This window comes from Pelodiscus sinensis, chromosome 2 (genome assembly GCF_052426305.1).
Source record: "Pelodiscus sinensis isolate ZL-2025 chromosome 2, ASM5242630v1, whole genome shotgun sequence".
In the NCBI taxonomy this organism is placed as follows: domain Eukaryota; kingdom Metazoa; phylum Chordata; order Testudines; family Trionychidae; genus Pelodiscus; species Pelodiscus sinensis.
In genome coordinates, this window is record NC_143053.1 from 170,104,959 (window position 1) to 170,125,029 (window position 20,071).

The window sequence follows — 20,071 nt, forward strand, 5'->3', positions numbered from 1 at the left end:
AAAGGGTGGAGAAAAGCCTGATAATTCCACTGACAAAGGAATGGTGTAGAAGTGATTTACAACATGTTAATTCCAAATGCCTCTACGTCTTTGTTTTTTGTCTTAGACTGTCTACAATTGATTAATGTAATTATTGCTTCAGCTGACATCTTGTGGGTTAAGGACTTGTAGCTATGAGGAAAGCCTTACAAACATTTAGTGAAGTAACCATTCAAAAACCCTTTCAGGGGAAAGAACAAATGCCCCCTTCCCCAGGTGTTATAATAAACATCATGTCTAAAACAAATACGGTAACTAGTCTTGGCTTATACCAGTGGAGTCCTGTGCTTAGCTTATATTTCCCCCTCTGAGAGCCATTTTATAAGTAGGGTTGGTTTTTAATATTTGATGTTTCAAAGGTGATGCATGAGTGCAGAAAACAAATTTAAATAATGTTTTCAGGCAGCCCTTTGGTAGGAAGAAATTGAAATCTTTTTAGCATGTAACATTTCTGAGGCCATCAAGACTGGAAGAATTTTTTTTTTAAAGTATGAAATATTTAAGAGTCACCCCTTTTGTTGTAGAATTTTTAAAATGCATGTTTTACATCACTTCCAGGCTGGGTGTTTTTTAAAAAAAATGTTTTACAGAGATTACGTAAAATATTTTTTTTATTTAATCAGTGTGGCAGAACAGAATAGTCAGCAGGTTGTCTCTAGCAATATTGAAAATCACCATGCTGAATTTTAAGATGGGGGTTTATTTGGCTTGCTGTGGGGAAGAAGAGAGTGATTCTTGATGGTTTGGAGGAGGAGGAGGAGAAGTAAAACTGCTGGAAAGGAGCCCAGTGTGGTGGCTGACTCATCACCCAGGAATGACGGGTTTTCAAGGTCAGCCTGTGCTGGTTAAACCCATGTCCAATGTCTCCTCTCCTTTCAGCATAGCCAGACGATTCAAAGGTGATTTGTTTAAATTAGTGAGTAGTTGTGCTTAGTCCTCCTAAAGTTTAAGTATCTCCTGGCCAATAGCTGGTTGTCCTGTTTGCTTTAAGGTAAGTCAAATGTCCTTCCAACACATCTGATGCCTCAGTAAGTTGTGAATGAATGCTCACAAGGCTTTGGAGGATGACCTGAGGCTTTAGTTGTCTACCACTGTTTCTCAACCTTTTTTTGCTCATGGCCCCCTTCTGAGCCTTGTTTACCTTTTGTGGCCCTCCTCATGGACGCTGTTAGTTGGAAAAAAGGTACACAATTTACCTAATGTTCCGTTTTTTCCATGTGGCCCCCTAGAGGTAGGGTGTGGCCCCGGGGAGCCATATGGCCCACGGTTGAGAACCATTGGTCTAGACACTGCTTTGAAAATACTTCCTATCAACAGAGAACCCAGCTTCATCAGTGAAGCAGTGGCATTTGTTGTATTCTAGATGCAATTGCTAAGGATGAAATAGTACCCTGCTAATGTCTTTTAAGAGACTTGATGCAGCATTCTTCTCGAAGAAAGATAACTTTTTAACATTTGATTGTATAATCATAAAATTGTAGGACTGGAAGGGATTTTGAGAGGTCATCAAGTTTAGTTCCCTGCACTCATGTCAGAAAGAAATATTATCTAGACCATAGGGATGGTCTAACATGCTATTAAAAATCTCCAATAATAGCAGTTCTACAACCTCCTTGGGCAGTTTATTCCAGTGCTTTACTACCTTGACAGTCAGGTAGTTTTTCCTAGTGTCCAACCTAAACCACCCTGGCTACAATTTAAGCCCAAAGCTTCGTGTTCTAGCCTCAAAGGTAAGGAGAACCTTCTCTCCCCCCCCCCCATAAACTTTTATGTGCTTGAAAATAGATATCATGCCCCCCCCTGCTTTAGTCTTCTCCAGACAAAAACCCATTATCAATTGTGGGTCATGACCCTTGGTGGGTTATAACCCCATGTTCCTGCAGTCACCAGTGCTGGTGGTAGGCTAGCTGGGACCCAGCCCTGAACCTCAAACTCTACCGCTTAGGGCTGAAGCACAAGGGCTTCAGCCATGGACACTAGGGCTCTGGTTACAGGTTCCCTGCCAACATCTTAGGCTTCCCTCCCCCACACACCTCACTCGGGGCAGTGGAGCTCAGGTGGACTCTGGCTTCGGTCCCTCCTTCTGGGAATATGTGGTAATGTTTGTTGTCATAAGTAGGTTGCAGTGCAAGGATGTTTGAGAAACTCCTGTGTTGTACAAATACAGAACTAAAAGATGATCCTTGGCCCAGATGTGAACATTATATTATTGGTGAACTAGAGTATTTTCAGTGATCTGGCGAGCAGTTGAAACTTCTTGATGTTCAAGTGATGATTCTTCCGGATAGTTCTGCCCTAGAAGAATTCTGCAGTGGGCCTAAGTTATGACTCTCCCCCTGCCCTTTTCACATTACTAGGTAGAAGGTGGGTCTTGGCTAGATAAGTCAAAACGTTTACCTGCCATTAGACTATTCTAGCATTTGAAGATACTCTTTTGACCAGTGAAGTTAAAAACAAAAGAATATTTATGGGCATTCTGCATATCATCTTCATGTCAATTCGCTTGTACTTTTGGAGTTAATGTTGGCAGTAGGAGAAGCAAAGAGATTATACTAACACGGGGGTGATTAGTCCATGGGAAGGATTTATTATAGATGTAAAAATCTTATGCACAAGAAAAGGAGGTAAACTTTACCGATGCTAAAAAAGTTGCAACGTTGGCATCAGAGAGGCTTTCCTTTTTTCATCCATGATTGATTGATTGAAGCACCAATCAGGACAGGACTCAGAGCATGTGGAGATAGTTGCTCTAGGCAAGGTTTTAAATTAGAATTGGCAAAGGAACTGTTCCTTGAGAGTCTGTCTGATTTAAGTTGTGGTCCACAATGTAAAAAAGAGTCAGAACCACAGTTTTATGTCCGTTATAATTTGAAGCCAAAGGTCTATCATTTGGTTACTGCTCAAACATACGTTATCTCACCCTTCTTCTGACACTGTGTCACTTTTCTAGAGCTCTAATCTTACAAAGTCATGACTCTCACTTTTTTTGTTTTTTATACTGGATCTGTTTGTTGTGTTGGCTGCATAGCTATTTTTCGGTCCAGTCTGAGGTGCTCTGTACTATATCTGCATACCATGCAGCTCAGTGGGGTTTAATAGGACTGACAGGGGAACTTGCTAATGCCACGTCTTAATAAGTTGACAGCTCCCACTCAGCTTTTATTGAATTTGGCTGTCTGCTTAGCAGTATAGGGGAGCTCTGGGTGGTGTTGGTGAAAAATTAAATCCAGTTTCATAGGTAAGGACTACCTCAGAAATACAGTTAATTCTGATATTATGAGAGAATGCTACATTATAAATAGATTAGAAATGCTATCTTTAATAAAGGTTTGTTAAAAAATTAGAAGGAAACTCTTCCTCCTCCTCCCCCCCATGTGCTCGCAATGCACATAGAAAATGTTAAATCCAATAGGAGACTTTCCTACTGTTCTACTAAGTAAATGACCTATTTTCTTTTCAACCTCTTTGATTGTTCCTTTCCTTAGAACAAAAACAACAGTGACAAGTCATATGCAAAGCACAATAACCATCAGACCTATTTGTTAGTACAGTAAACTTCCGATAATCCGGCACCTTTAGGACCCAAGGGGTGCCGGATTATCATATATGCCGGACTATCAGAAGGGGAGGCTATGAGGGGTCTGGAGTGGGGTGGGAGGGGATGCCACTCCAGACCCCTAATAGCCCCCCCTTACGGTAGTCCGGCTCTACCCCAGGTGTCCCTGATTCAGCTGCTGCTGGTCAGTTTCAGCAGCAGCTGAATCGGGGATGCCTGCAATAGAGCAGCTGGGGTGCTGCCGGGTTGGTCCCGCAGTGCCAAGGGGCGGCGCTACGGCACCAACCCAGCAGCACTCCAGCTGCTCTTGGGGATGCCTGGGACAGAGCAGCTGGGGTATTGCCCGGTTGGTCCCATAGCGCTGCCCCTCGGGGCTGCGGGACCAACCCGGCAGCACCCCAGCTGCTCTTGGGGACGCCTGGGGCAAAGCAGCTGGAGTGCTGACGGGTTGGTCCCGCAGCGCCAAAGGACGGCGCTGCGGGACCAACCCGGCAGGACCCCAGCTGCTCTGCCCCAGGGGGTCCCCGATTCAGCCGCTGCTGAAACAGATCAGCGGCTGATTCCAGGAAGCCCGGGGCAGAGCTGCTCTGCCCGGGGCTTCCTGGAATCAGCCGCTGATCTGTTTCAGCAGCGGCTGACTTGGGGACCCTTGGGGCAGAGCAGCTGGGGTCCTGCCGGGTTGGTCCCGCAGCGCCGAGGGGCGGCGCTATGAGACCAACACGGCAGCACCCCAGCTGCTCTGCCCCAGGCATCGGGATTCAGCCTGCTGGTGAAACTGACGCTGCTGGTCAGTTTCAGCAGCAGCTGAATCCCGACGCCTGGGGCAAAGCAGCTGGGGTGCTGCCCGGTTGGTCCCACAATGCCTAGGGGCGGCGCTGCGGGACCAACCCGGCAGCGCTCCAGCTGCTCTGCCCCAGGCGTCCCCAAGAGCAGCTGGGGTGCTGCCGGGTTGGTCCCGCAGCCCCGAGGGGCAGCGCTACGAGACCAACCCGGCAGCACCCCAGCTGCTCTGCTCCCGGCTTCCCCGATTCAGCTGCTGGTCAGTTTCAGCAGCAGCTGAATGGGGGAAGCCTGTCCGGCTGCTCCAGCACTTCCGGGTTCCTGATGGTGCCGGACCATCAGGAGTCCCAGAGCATTGGAGGCCGGACTAATGGTGTTTTACTGTACTATTTTTTTTTTTTTTTTTGTCACCCTATAGGTTCGCTGCATATGTTCCCTGGGTTTATGCCACATCCTGTGATGCTTTGAAAATACTGTACTTACCTTTAATTATTAAAATGATAGGCAGTTATTCCAGAGACCAACTGCCAAATACATTTTTCAATAATAGGATAAAATTAAGTTTGGAATTCTAAAAGTTACTAATTTATAAGAATATTTGTAATTTTTTCAATACTTTATTTTGCCTTTTCTTTGTGTTTTGTTTTTAGAAGGAAAAGTATTTCCAAAGGGTAGTAGTCTAGCTTTTTGAAATATTTTTATTTAAAGTACATTGACAAATAACAAGCTATTATTTTAAGGTAAAAAATAACTTTTTACTCTTTCTTATGCTTTTTAATAATTTCGGTTCCCCAAAATAAGACGCTGATAGATTGATGTACATCTTTCCTGTGTTAATATTTGAGACCACCACTTCCCAGCATAACTCCCTTTTACCAGCTAATTCTTACATTTAAAAAGAAGTTGTTTATTAATGAGTGACCATCTCCTCTCCCTGCTCCTGTTCAAACTTCCCTGGCTGAGCTCCATCTATGTGCTGCTGGACTACTGGGCCATTGGAATGGTACAGCTACAGCATTCCTAGAGTAAGAATTCAGTGGTGTTAGGATTTGCAGAGAGAATACTTATTACGTAATTGTGTATTTTCTAAATCCTGACAAACTTTAAAAGCATAGGAAGGATTGGCTAGGATTGATTCTTAAGATCCTAGTGTATTGCTGATTCCCCAAACTGTTTTCCTTTTGTTAAACTGCACTGTATACTAGAGACAGCCATTTTCCTGCCTAGACAAGGCAAAGTTCTGTGTGCATATACACCAAAATAATAACTGTTTCCTTGACAGAATTATTCAGAGTGCTGGCATTAGTAAAATATTATTTGCATTATAAAAAATTTTTCTAATTAGAAAGTAAAAATCAACTGAATCCTTCCTGCAGAGCAGTGCTTGCTGTACAGTATAAGGTAATACTAATGATGGGGCTACAAAAAAAGTTGTTCTTCTATGAATAAAAAAAATGGCATAACACGATGAACAAAACATGAAGGATAAACTAAAATTTAATTCCCATGATGGTTAGGTATTGTTGTTCATGAACTTTGTACGTCTAATACAGTTTCCCTTCTGGAAGATGACTGACTTATTTAAAAAAGACGTGACATGACAGGGCGTATGGTTGTTTTTTATTCTACTCCTGCTCGAATGCTAAACTCAAACAATTCAAATTGGTTTTGGGTGTTAGTGCCCCAAACATGACTTGTATAGCAACAGTAGTTACTTTTCAGTTGGTCTTTGACTATGGCACCCTGGAGAAGGCTAAGTCCGCGCCCCTCTACCCACTCCTGTGTTCCATAGGGAAATAGAGGAGAGCACAGTTTGGAATTCTGTATCTTCACATTTCAGTACTAAGAAATGCAATTCTTTGTCTTGAAACTACAGACCAGTTGATATAGATTATGAAAAGTAAGAGGCATTGTGTGACACTGGAGTTCTGAAGATAGAAAGATAGATGATACATATGTGGAGTGGAGAGGGGACTGGGGGGAGAGAGAAATGGAGTTTTTGCACTTTGTCCATGCTAAATAAAGCATAGTGAAGATCCTTTCCTTACTATACCTGATATTGAAATAGAACCTCTTTATATGTAAATGTACTGGAGAAATTGTTTGGGATCAATTCAGCTTTACATTTAATTTTCCCTGTCACTGTTAAGATACTGCCTATGATATGCCACATACAGTAGGCTACAGTGCGTTTTATGATTCAGAGTTTCTTCTCATGTGAGTGTTCTCTTATTCTTCATCACCTCTTTGGTTTGCAAATGCAGCTTAGGAGCCTGCTGAGAATGAGAAATGTGGGCTGATCATCGCTTAGAATCTCTCTGCCAGATACGGTGTGTGTTTTTTCAGGTATGACTGAAAACAAAGGAAACTCCAGAATTGGCCCTCTGGCAACCAAACAATGTACAATTCCTATGAACTCCAGAAGCAGGAAGCTTGACATTTGTTTTCACGTTTCCTTTTTAATGCTCAGTTTGTGCAAATGTCTATCTGAAAATATACACAGGAGCTTTCAAGTTGGATTGCCCCAATGCCTGGATATTTATTTTGAAGTACTTCAGGAGAATTTTTATTTGCCTTTCAGGTAAGAGCAAGACCTCATTCCTGTATATTAGAACTGCCATTGCCTGATCCATTGACTGGGCATTGTAGCAGGATTCTAATCTACAGTTTGGCTTTAGAAAATGACTTGGATGTTTTTCTTTAAACCTATCTTCCTTCATTTTAATGGTTACATTAGAGATTTTGTTTATTTCTTTTCTGGGTCTCAAAACTTTTTTTTTTTCTTATCGAAGATCTTGGAGATCTTTGTACCCCCTCTTATACCCAGTTCAAACATCATTAAAACTTGGAAAATCTAAGCTAGCTAAACTAAAAGTAACTCTGATTTCCATCTGTTCCTGTGAGGTGCAGAACATCCTCAGGTCCTACTGAAGGTGGTTAGGTTTGAGGGCACTCAATAGTTCACAGGAGATGCTTGGCTTTTCAGGCTCCAGCTAGAATTCTCCATGGGTAACTCTACTGAAGCAAAATATTCCTTGCTTTCCAGTGACTTCATTTTTTTAAAGAGGTGAGTGCTAAAACTTTTATTGTTTTTGGTGTTTCTTCTGAAAGTAACCAGTCCTCTTGCTTTGGTACAGTTTTATAACCTGATCAGTAAAAGTGCTGCGTGCTCCTGGCAGGGCAGAGGAAACTTTGCATACTCCTCCCGCCCCCTGGTCAATCTGGGCTTGAGTGCGGAGGAGCAAGAGAAGTCTCCTCTTGCCCTGCCAGGAACGCACAAGACTTCAAAGTTATATGTGCTCCTGGCAGGGCGGAGGAAAGTTCACACACTTCCCACGCCCTCGGGCCCTAATTGGCCTTGGGGTGGGGGAGCATGCAAAGCCTCTTCTCTTCCTGACAGGGGCATGGGTGCTTAGTGGGAAGGGGAGGCAAAGGGTCTGCCCCACCCAGAGACCAATCCTGGTCTGTGGGTGGGGAAGCATCCTGGCCCCGCCCCTTCCGTTTTAGGCCCTGCCCCTTCTGGACCTAAATTTTTGAAGTGGCTCCTGGCCAAAAATTATTGTCCACCCTTGTTGTAGTTGATGATTGGATCCAGAAATGGTAATCACCATGCATTGTAGAAAGAGCTATGAATACCTTTTCTTCTGGAAGTGTTTACATAGTACTGAACCTTGGGTTAAGTTCTGTTTTTGTTAATGGCTTAAGAAAAGACTGAAGCTGTTTTTAAAGACCAAATAGAAATGATGCTTATCTCTGGTGTATTATCAATGAGAGCCTCTTAAAGCTCATTTTACTGTACTATAAGTATGATCGAACGCTAGATTGCTTTTCACACCCATAATGTGTGTATTGCTTGCTCACTAACCATAGCTAAAAGGCATAAAGTCACAGACAACTATTAAAATGTTTAGATTCTCGCTTGTAGATATTGCATGTCTCACAGAATTCAAGTGAAATCCAGTCTTATGTTTCTTATTCATTCCACTTCATATCCATGGGGATGCAGCATTTGTGAAAGAATCAATTATCCATTTGTTAGTCAGAGGAGCTTTACAAATTATACATTAGCAGATTGATTTCTCAGGTTTGCCATTGGGGGACTGATAGTATAAGGTGGGATAGTGATGAGTGTCAAGGGAGAAGGAGTTGCCACAAAGAACACAATTAAAAGAGGCTTTCTGAATTACCATGAATTTATTCCTAATTGAAGAGCTGACATAATCCATTGTAAGTGTGTTTTATTTGAGGCATTTTACATTAGGTAATTTGATTATCACATGAAAAACATGTATTGGTAGTTGACTTCCTTTCTTTCAAATTTAGAGTTTGCAAAAGCTTGTATTATATAGAAGATGCCTTCTGGCCTTTTTTCCTTTCCCTAAACTTTTTTCCCCATTAAGGTAACATTTTTTTGTTCCTCAGTGTCAGCTTGATGTTATTGATTTTTTTGAACAGTCAAACTTACTTACATTGTCCAGCATTCCAAACATGTCTCCATCAGAAATAAAACTGCAGCTAATGGAAATTCAGCTGAAGACTCTTCCTCTACCCATACTACGGCTACCGCGCTTTCTTTATGAAATTCTGATTTTGTTCACAGGTTAATCATTTCAGTCAAGTCCTTCACAACTGAAGAGTATCCGCCTTCCTACCAGAGTTTTAACACATTGCTTTTGTTTTCATGGTTTTAGATACTTGCTATAATATTATTTGTATAATACCATAAGTGTGCTTGATGCTTTACAAACAAATAAGACATGGTTCCTATCTCAAAGGCTTTACAACCGAAGGACTTCATTATATAAGTACTTAGTGAGCAGTATGTCAACAGTGTCACGTGTATTGTCATTGACGCTTTTTACCCACATCAGAAGCATAGGTGCTCAGTAACTGTGTTTTGTGGCATAGTATCCAACCATCAGCATTATTATTCACTGGATAATATTGGTGTTACTATTTCATGGATTTGAACTTTGTTTCCATTGCTCATAATGGTTGAATTTATTAAAATAAGAAGCAGCTCATAGATTACTTTTTTTGTTTGTTTGTTTCAAAGGAGAGAGAAAAAAGTAATCGTAGTCTGGTTAGTCTAATCTTTCTTTCAGATTTTAATAAATGTTTGCTTCCTACCACTGACTAGCTCCTCTTTAACCTTTATGTTGAGTAAAGGTGACAGATTCTGTATAGGGAGTTTGTTCCCTTTCTAATTTAAAAACCTGTCATGAATGCTAAACAAAACTGTTGCATGCACCAATTAAAATCAGGGTTAAAAAAATAAAGTATAGCAGCTGTACTTGCATGGTGAGGGCTGAGTTATTAGTAAACAAAGATATGCATATAGTGTTTTTATTTTATTTCATGGCCTTCTACCTTTGTGACTTCTTTACATCACTATCAAATTTAATGAACAAACTTAGGAACAAGCGGGGAAAATATACAACTTTCTGCATTTCTTGTTTGCTGAAAGCCAATATTTTCTACAAACTGACAGAATATGAATATGGCTATATGCAAAGCAAGCCTTGGTAGATTGATACATTAATACAGTTTATAAGGCTTGTGATTTAAAAAAAAATGAGTTGGTGCTATTTTCAGAAGTGCGTCAATTTAGATAACTAGCTTATCGATGTCTATAGTCTGAATTGTGCAAGAGCTCGGTTGACAAGAAGAACATAACTATGGTAAGTACAGCCTTCATTGTCATTTGGCTCTGGACTCACAAGATGCTTTTATGTTTTGTGCAGATATCTTTTTTTAAACTTATGGGTAATTGTTTTAAGAAGAAAAACTTAAAAAACCAACAAATAGTATAGTAGCACCTTAAAGACTAACAAAACATGTAGATAGTATCATAAGCTTTCGTTGGCATAGCCCACTTCTTCAGATGACCGGAGTGATGGAAGTCCAGCTCCAAGAATAAGTGGGGAGGGCGGGGGGAAGGAAAAAAAAGATAGTGAGTAGATAAGCTTCAAAGGGATACCCAAGTTAGTCTGTAACAGGAAAGACTTAAACAACAAATAGTCTAGTAGCACCTTAAAGACTAAATAATTACAAGAGGCTGATCATGAAAGCTCATGATACCATCTACATGTTTTGTTAGTCTTTAAGGTGCTACTAGACTATTTGTTAGTCTGTACAGGATAAACTTAAAAAATAACTCGGCCACCCCTCTGAAGCTTTTGAACATGCAAGGCACTGCATTCAGCTGTATGGAGTGGAAATCCATCAACTACACAAAGAAACTCGCACAGATCCAAACAGATGGTGAAAGGGTTTAATGGTGAAAACTCTACTACAATCTACGTATCCCACGGACTACAGCCAGAGATTATGCCCCACACTCTCAAAAAAACTCCGTAATCACTGTATCAGAATCCTATACAACAAACAGGAAAAAAAGCAAAAAGGAGCACGCAACATTAGAAACTATCCTAAAAAATCAAGCCTCCACATACACTTAATCTTTTCCAGTCTTTACTACAATTCAACAAACCACCTACAAGGACCACTTTATCTCCCTTCAAAAGAAAAAGGACAATAAACTATCCAAACTGCTATATGCCTCAGGATCTCCCTCCAGATACTTTCAACTCACCTAGCAACATTGTCAACCTATTCTAACCACTTTCTCAGCCAGGACAGATTCCTTTGCTGATCTCGAGGACTCTCCTTCTGCCCCACTACCTGTATGAATATGATTTAGTTTTGTGGAGATCTGGAATCCTATTTTCGCTGCCTCCTCCTGAGGGAATATTTCCAACACACGGATGTACAACGCACTGACCTTGCTGCTCCCCCCGGCTGATACTACAAGAGGAAGGCTTCTTTTTGGACCCTTACTAACCATTGCTATGAGAGCCTTGATTTCTACATCAACTGCTTCCACGAACATGCTTGAGCTGACATTGTCAGCAAACAATAACATATAACCTGAGCCATGCGGAAAGCAATGCTATACACAACCTCAAAAACAATCCTAACATCATAATCAAAGAGGTTGCCAAAGCGGGTGCTGTATTCATCATGAACAGATGATGAACAGGAGGCGACCAGACAACTCACCAACACCAGATTCTACAAGCCTCTCCTGTGATCCCACTAAAGAATACCCCCCCCCCCCCAAAAAAAAACCCCTGACATGACTGCTCATGAAGCTCCCTGATGCTGCTCAGGAACAAATTTATACTAACCCTCCCCCCTTAATCCCTGACCAGCTTTCTATCTGCTACTCAATACAGGCAGACCCCGGGTTACATGGATCCGACTTATATTGGATCCTTACTTACAAACGGGGTGAGGCAACCCCGCACTAGCTGCTTCCCCCAGCAGACCAGGGAGATGCAATGCTAGCGCCTCCCCTCCCCCAGCAAACCAGGGAGACGCGGAGCGGCTTTTCTCAGCAGACACCTCAGCTTGAGAATAAAGGACTGAGGGAAGTGAGGTGTGGGAGAATAAAACTGAGCTCTGGAGAAATGTTTGGCTAGAGTTTCCCCTACAATATGTACCAGTTCCGACTTGCATACAAATTCAACTTAAGAACAAACCTACAGTCCCTATCTTGTACGTAACCCAGGGACTGCCTGTATACACAAACCTGGAAATCCTGGACGACTCATCTCAAGCATTGGCACACTTATAACAGGATTATCTGGCTATATCTTTATGGCAGACCTTGAGCAATGTTTTTCAGCTCTTGCCACCATTACTCTACTTATGCTACATCAATGACATCTTCATGTTATGAAAGCACGGAAAAGAGACTCTTGAAGAATTTCACAAAGATTTCAATAACTTCTACCCCACCATCAACTGCAGCCTGGACCAGTTCACATGAGAAATCCACTTCCTTGACACTACAATACAATTCAATTATGGACAAATTTCCAACACCGTATACCAGAAACCTACCGACTGCTACACTTACCTTCATGCCTCCAGCTTCCATCCCAGATACATTTCTCAATTTACTGTATACAGCCATACCCTAAGATATAACCAGATTTGCTCAGAGATTCCAGACAGACACAAGCACTTACAGAATAGCAACACTCCTCCTGACATCTAAAGAAATGGGCTGTGCCCACAAAAGCTCATTGACACCATCTACATGTTTTGTTAGTCTTTAAAGTGCTACCAGGCTATTTGTTGTTTTTAAAGTTTATCCTGTACAAACTAACTTGGCTACCCCTTGAAGCTTTTGAACATTTTGAACATGTTCATCGCTGCTCAATGACCTTGAGGTTATAGTTGCTGAGATTGTGAGGAGAAATTTCCAATAGCCAGCACCTCAAGTTTAACTTGATCTTTGAAAAAATCAGTCCGCGTTCTTTCTGCTTTGTGCATCATTGCCAGTGATGTTGTTTCTGCAGTTGAAACGTAGCTGCCAGTTTGGGTGACAAGCAGACAGTATATCTGATTTTGATTACATCTACTTTGATCTTCTGTAGCTGTAGTCTCTCTGAAGTGCAAATAACAACAATAACTTTTCAGGAAACCAAAGTGATAATAAAAGAGACACAAAGCAGGCATATTGAGTAATAAGATGCTGGATTTACACAATAGCATCTTTAACCATAACCTCAGTGTTATATTAAAATGTTAATGGCTGTCAGCCGATGGTCAGGGCAGTGTGTGTGTGTGTGTGTGTGTGTGTCTGTGTGTGTTATACACCCGAGTCTTCAACTGTTGGAACTCAAGGTTCCATCGCAGCAGCCGGCCTAGGGAAAGCAGACAGGCACCCCAAAAGTTTTACATCCATGTCTTTGACCGCTAGGACCGGGGTCCCTTCGTGGCGGGCAGCCAACAGGCTGACAGATGCCCCAGAGTTTACAGGGAGAGCTTATTACACCTCAGACGTTAACTGCTAGGACACATGATCCCTTTGCAGCGGGCAGCATAGGGAAGCTGAGAGGTGCCCCACGGATCTGTCCTCTGGAGGCAACACGATCCAAACGCTCAGCTCCGCCTGTGTCTGCTCTCTGACTGGATGAAGTGCTTTTAAATTGTGCTTGGTTCTGTTACAGCAACTGAAGGAGTCAGGTTAAAGCTTAAACAGTTACAGGTTTATTAAAGAAGCTTATAAATCATATGGTTACAATGTCTATTGCTCTATTTCTTAACTGCTAGCAAATATAGATCTTAAAAATGGTTACACAGAAAATAAAGATAGAAAATAGAAATAATGGTACCAAGTGACAGCTTAATCTTTAAAGAGCTCTAAGTCTATGTGTACACTTAAGACAAAGGACACATCCAGGTAAAATTTTTATCCCCTTTTGTGCCTCTCAACTCCAGCGTATCAGGCCAAGGCCGGTCCCTCAATTCCTAGGAAAGACTAATACGAGCTGGATGTCCCCGTGGAGCCTCGGGAGGCCAGTCACCTAACCCGACCAGCAGATAGATGGTAGATTGACACTCAGAGTGAGTGTGCTGCTGGACCCATCTTTATACTCATAGGGGCCCGTATCCTCTTTCTTGTCTAAGATGCCAAATTGTGTTGGTCCGTCTTTGTGACGCCAGTTCTTACAAGGGAGTTTCAACTTAATTTATACTTGCAAGAGAGATACTAAATTGTAAATATTGGACATTTTTTACTGGGCGGGAGATTCCTCCCCCCCCCCCCCCACCCACCCGTGGACAAGTGTGTGATCGTATCAATATAGGTGTCAGCCAAGGCAGATCTCACAGCCTCGAGGTCAACAATTGGCGTATCTCTGTTTACAGCGATCTAGGGTCACTGTGAGCTAGCATATCCGGGCCTCCTGTCGAGGCTTCAAAGACTATACTGATTTTACTGCTCTGTGTGTGCCCTCTGTGCTCCAGGCATCTCAGGGAGGGGCAAGCAAGATGGATGTTACATGTGGGGGTTCCTGTCTGGCTACAATGGCTCCAAAGTAGAGTGTAAAAAATGTGAAGATATGAAGAATGTGGCTAACTAAAGACGAGTCTAAATGCTGCAAAGTAACCTTGCAAACTCTACTCACGCCGCGCCCTATCTGTGTTAAAGATATTTGGCTTGCTAGCTGCCTAGTTGGTGCCCTCTAAGCCTGCTTGTGAAAGCATGCTTTGCATCCATGTAAATGTGTCAAGTGTTTTTAGCTACCTTTTTGCTTTGATCTAAGCTAACTATTCAGTGCTACTCTGCCATACCATTTTACACTAGTGCTTCATTCATGTGGGTAGAAATTAGTGATGCCATAGCTGTGCACAGAATTGTTTCCTTACTATTCAACAATGCACTTGCCACTGCTTACTTAACTTTTTTGGTCTTCTGTCTGTGCTGCAAAGAGAAGATACATACCTGTACAAATGGAACTGTAGACACTCTGGTGCTCAGTCACGTGCTGTTTTCATATAGCCAGATGACTCTGATTCTGTTGGTATCATGTCCCAGAAAAGGCCATGTGTGCTACCTGCTGTCCTGAGGCTCATATGTGGGCATCATTGGCAACGTAGGAAGATGAGGAGATACTGGGACAGCTGAATTTGTTCATTACAGTTTAGATCTTGACCAGTTGCCAGACAGTGGCAAATGTGGGTATGCTAGCATCACTGAGAGAAAGGATTGAGGGTCCTTTGTAAGGAAGTTGTGGTAAAAACAATAGTAGGTCCAGTTCAGGACAAAAAATGTTTCCCTTTCATGACCCATTAGACTGAACCTTCAGTATACACGTCCAAAAAAGCCCAAGGTGTTTCTGGGTAGCACAGAAGATGGAGGCCACAAAGTCTGAAGTGGCATTTATTTTTATAGGACTTGTCTTTAAACAGAGGTGAAGATGACTGCTCTCCTCTTGCTGGTTGCGGAGAGAGAATAATTTAGAAAAGCAGTCTCAAGACTTTTCCCTTGTGAAGGTGCTAGGTACCAAGATCAGCAGTTGACGGAATTTGTCCCAGAGCAGCATGTTCAGAACCACTGTAGCAGTCAGCTCTGTGTGATACCGGAGGATAACTTTTACCAGTTGAGCACTGCTGAGTAGAGATGAAATTTCTGGTTGCCTGAGCTGACAGTCGAGAGCACTCCCCTGAATGACCATGTTAGTCATGAATGTAGCAATTATCTTGAACACATATGAAACCATGTACAAGTAGGAGTGAGGAGGCAAAGGGGCTGGCAGGAGCCTATGCGTAGCTGCACGGATAAGCTATTGTATCTGAGGCTATGTCTACACTGCCGTTTTTTTCCGCTTGTGGGTGGTGGTTTTTTTTTTTAAGGGGCTTTTCCAACATTTGGCCTGTCTACACAGGGCCAAATGTTGGAGAAACCTCCTCTTTCAGAAGCTCCCTTATTCTCATAAAATGAGGAATGCAGGGATGCTGAAAGAACATGCCTGCTTTTTCGGAAACTGTTCTGAAAAAGCGGCGCGCGTTCCCTGGACGAAGCAGAGTTTTTCTGATGCCTCTGGTATCCCGGAAAAACTCTGCCATCTAGACATAGCCTGAGGCTATGATTACTTAGTTCAGCATTCCTGTTGTAGGCTGTTCTAACCAGAAATACTCAGTGCAAGCACTTTCAAAGTAATGATGGAGAATTGGTGATGGGGTAGTGAACTGAATGTTACAGACTTTGATTCCTTTTCCTTGCAATTCCTTTAAGCTTTCCAAAAGGCCTTAAGGTATCTCTTGTAGTTTGCTGAGCCAGGAACTGTGATAAAAAGACAGTGTAATTGTAACCGCTAGTGTGGACACACAACACTGTATCTGAAATAGCATGACTGGTATTAGATACACTATATTACTGTTGTCCTGGTAGTTCAGTTACAGATGGTTCCCTAATTTAGTATAGGCACTGCTAAGAAGTAGGTTATTTTTTCTTTTCTTTTCACAAGTGAGTACAATATACAATTCCTTTTTTCATCAGGTTCAGCATTATACTAAGTGTCGAGTGAATGTGTTACATGTGGGTTGTTTAAATTTTCATGATAATTTTGCAAAGTTTTTTAAAATGTGTAAGTTTCTTGAAAATGGTGAGTGACGATCCTTGAGTGACAAGAGAAGAAATGAGACATTTGTTTTATTTGGCAGTATGTGGGATTGCCATTGACATAGTGCACAAGCAAGCTTTGGAAACTTGAGTGTAGTCAGATCTGCTCTTGCTTGTTGGATTGAAATACTCTGGAGCATATGTATGGTATTAAATATTTGTGCTCAAATGATGTAACACGTACTCCTGCTATTTAAGGGAAAAGCAGATGCTTCTGTTAAATTACATACAAAGTGGTGCTGTGTAATCTCGTGGGCTGCAGATAACCATTTTGCTCTATCTTAAATGAATAGTGAGGATAACATTACTATAAATGATTTAACCTGACAGCCTCTTCTGAAAGTATTTGGTAATGTCAAGGTTTCGGTTATGTAGTTTTGTGATGTTTTGCTTAAATACATTCTTTTGAAGATAGTATGAAAGGTAGAACTGAAAAAATTAGAACAGATATTTGTAGGGAGAAAATAATTGCTATTATCACCATAGACCAAAATGGAACAACTGAAAATTCTTGCAGTGTAGCATTCTTCACATGTTCTTTACAATCGGCTTGATGCCAAGAGGAGACTCATAATGAGTATGTTATACAGGTTCAAAACTGAGTTATACAGGTATGGCATTTTACATATATCTTCAAGTCTCTGCAGTAGGTAATTAGGAAAAATGTCAGGTTTCTGGGTAAGGCACAAGGTTAGAAACAAAGGTGTATTTTAGCATTGGTATAGAAAGACCTTTTTTATATTTATTGAACTTGTGTAGCTAAACACTAGAGAGATTTTACTGCTTAAATTCTTGAGGTGAAAAGCAAGGAATTTGGTCATTGATGCAACTTTTTTTTTCTTAAAGTTTTCATTTTCTTTTTATAGAGCCCAGTGAAGATAAATCAGATCAGCATGGATGAAAGTGGAGAACATATGGGCATATGCTCAGAAGATGGCAAGGTACAACTAAACCACTTACATATTTAAAGAGGCAATAAGCATAGTTTTTATACTAAACTTTAGATCCACATGATCTCTCTGTAGTAAATGCCTGCTAGAAGTAATTTGATCTTCCATTTCAGGAATTGGGCTCACCTATGAATGCTCATAATTAAAGTCAAATATATTTTGCACAAATGTGCCTTAGGAAAAGTAATTACAAGAATGTCAATAATGTAGCTGGTATTAAGCTGATTAACAGCTGTTGCAGGAGGACATGTCACCTTAATCATTACTGCTGTGCCAGTTATACTTCAGTGACTAGTCTGCTGCTCCTGCAAGACAGTAGTTTAATGCCTTTCTGCTATAAATCCACAAAATTGGATTTTGTGGGAATCATTTCTGTGGGTTGCTAGTTTTCATTTTCACAGGTTATGAATGTTTCTCTTGAATTATAGAATCTTTTGATAAGCAATCATAGTTTATCAGAAGAATAAAGTGTCTTACAATGGCCACATTAAATAAATGCAAAATCAATATATGTACAGTCCTAAAAAACTGGCACCTACTTCCTTGACTGTGAACATATATCATTTGTACAGTGTATAACTAACAATTATCAGTGCTTCCCTGGAATGGTGAGCTGTGATTTTTAGTGATTGATTTTCCACTTATAAGAATGTCTTTTTTGTTTTTTAAGTCAGTGGCAGCCTCTTCTAATGTTGGCATACAGTGATAAAATTCTAACGTACATGGTATATTTAAACTTCTTGAAAATAATACTGCTTGTAGACACAGTGCATTAAAAACCAGTTCTTAATATCTGTCTCACTTCCTGAGTATAACATGGCTTTCCCTAATCTAATTTGGCAGGGTTGGTGATCCTAATCCACCGATCCATTAAGGATCAGTAAATTAAAACTAATGTTGGCTCTTGAGATCGGGGGGAGAAAGAGGAAACAAACCTATGTAATTTCTGTTTACTTAAAAAAAAATGAGTTTTGCGTCTCATGCATGGAGCCAGCTTATATATACAGGCTTAGTGTTTCTCAGAGAGATCTTGATGTTAGTATTGGGATACTACTGCCTATCAAAAAAGGTTGTGAAATTTACAGCCTGTATAAAACTCCGCAGGGTGATATAATCCAAGCAAGTTAATGGTAGGGTCTGTAATTGTTTAAAGGTAATTGTGTTGTGCTGCTTTTGTTGGGTTTCAGTGTTTATGACTGTGGATTAGAGTTGAAATAAGGAGTCCAACAGAATGCAGCCTCAAGTTGTACAAATGTTTTACTATATTAATTTCAATTACTGTAAATTTTAGGAATCTGCAAAAATGCACGTATGGTTGTCCAAATATTGTGTAAACAATTTTTTTCTAACAAGCTTTGTAACATGACATTATTTAGAAAACGTTTTTACTTTGGAATACAAGTTATATTTTAACCGGGAATCTAGGTCAAGCTTTTGTTCCTATGACTCCAAATGGTCATCCAAATTGGCAGATCCTGTCTTTTAAGTGTTACATAACTGTAAGTGCCTGACACTCAGTCCAGTTGGGCTTCTGGCATGTTTCTAGTTAAGCATAGATATGTGTATGATATATCAGAACACTCTTCTTCTTGAAGACCTGGAACATTCCCACACTAAGTAGTGAGAGAGAATCATAGAACACTAGAACTGGAAGGGACCTTGAGAGATCATAGAGTCCATTCCCCTACCCTCACGGCAGGACCAAGCACTGTCTAGACCATCCCTGATAGATGTCCATCTGGAGACTTCCAAGCTTAGGGAACTTCAGAAATCAAAGTGTTTTGAGTTTTTTCCCAAAAGAGTTATTGGTCCATAAAGGAATCCAAAGAATATCAGGGTGAATAATGCAATGTGCTCAGGAAAAAAAAAATCAAACCACAGACAATCTCTGCAACTTGTTTCCTGTTTCTCACCATTTTACTTCATACTACAGTTCTTCTGCACTAAGGCAGTATGCAAAATATGCCTTCAACTGTATTAATATTTTATTTTTATAACAGTAGCTTTTAGAATCCTCAGTCAAGGTTAGTTACTGTTCTTACACATAGCAAAAGATAATCCCTTCCGAGAAGACTTTCCTGTCTAAGGTCTTGATCCTACGAAGAGTTAGGCAAATGCTTTAACTTTACATACTGGACAGTTTTATTGACTTCAGTGGGACTACTGTTGTGCAAAATTAAGCAGATCATAGCTAAGTAGACCAGATAAAAGGGTATCCACATTGCCTGTTACATAAAGATCTTCAAGGTGGGGTCTTTTTTTGTTTCTTGTTTGGTACAATGCTTGTCATAGTGAAAACCTGGTCCATCACTGGAGCTCCACATTACATTTATTTAATGTGGATAAGTGTAAAGTAATGCACATCGGGGAAAATAACCCCAACTCTATACGTACAGTATGATGGGGGCTAATTTGGCTATGACAAATCAGGAAAGAGATTTTGGAGTTATCGTGGATAGTTCTCTGAAAACTTCCACACAGTGAGCAGCGGCAGTCAAAAGGCAACTAGGAGGCTAGGAATTATTAAGAAAGGGATGGAAAATAAGATACAGAATATCTTACTGCCCGTGTATAAAACTATGGTACGCCCACATCTTGAATACTGTGTACAGATGTGATCTCCTCACCTCAAAAAAGATATTTTGGCCTTGGTTAGGGTTCAGAAAAGGGCAACTAAAATGATTAGGGGTTTGGAACGGGTCCCATATGAAGAGAGGTTTAAACGACCGGGACTTTTCAGTTTAGAAAAGAGAAGACTGAGGGGGG

At 41.0% G+C, this 20,071-nt stretch overlaps 1 protein-coding gene across 2 annotated transcripts in view; it reads left to right on the forward strand.

Moving 5' to 3' along the window:
- Positions 1–20,071, forward strand: part of VPS41 (VPS41 subunit of HOPS complex) — a 154,460-nt gene that overhangs the window by 37,930 nt on the left and 96,459 nt on the right. For both annotated transcript variants that reach the window (XM_006124074.5, XM_025185171.3), the window contains exon 5: positions 17,222–17,296. In XM_006124074.5, coding sequence (XP_006124136.1) covers positions 17,222–17,296 — 75 coding nt within the window. The remainder of the gene's footprint in view (positions 1–17,221; positions 17,297–20,071) is intronic.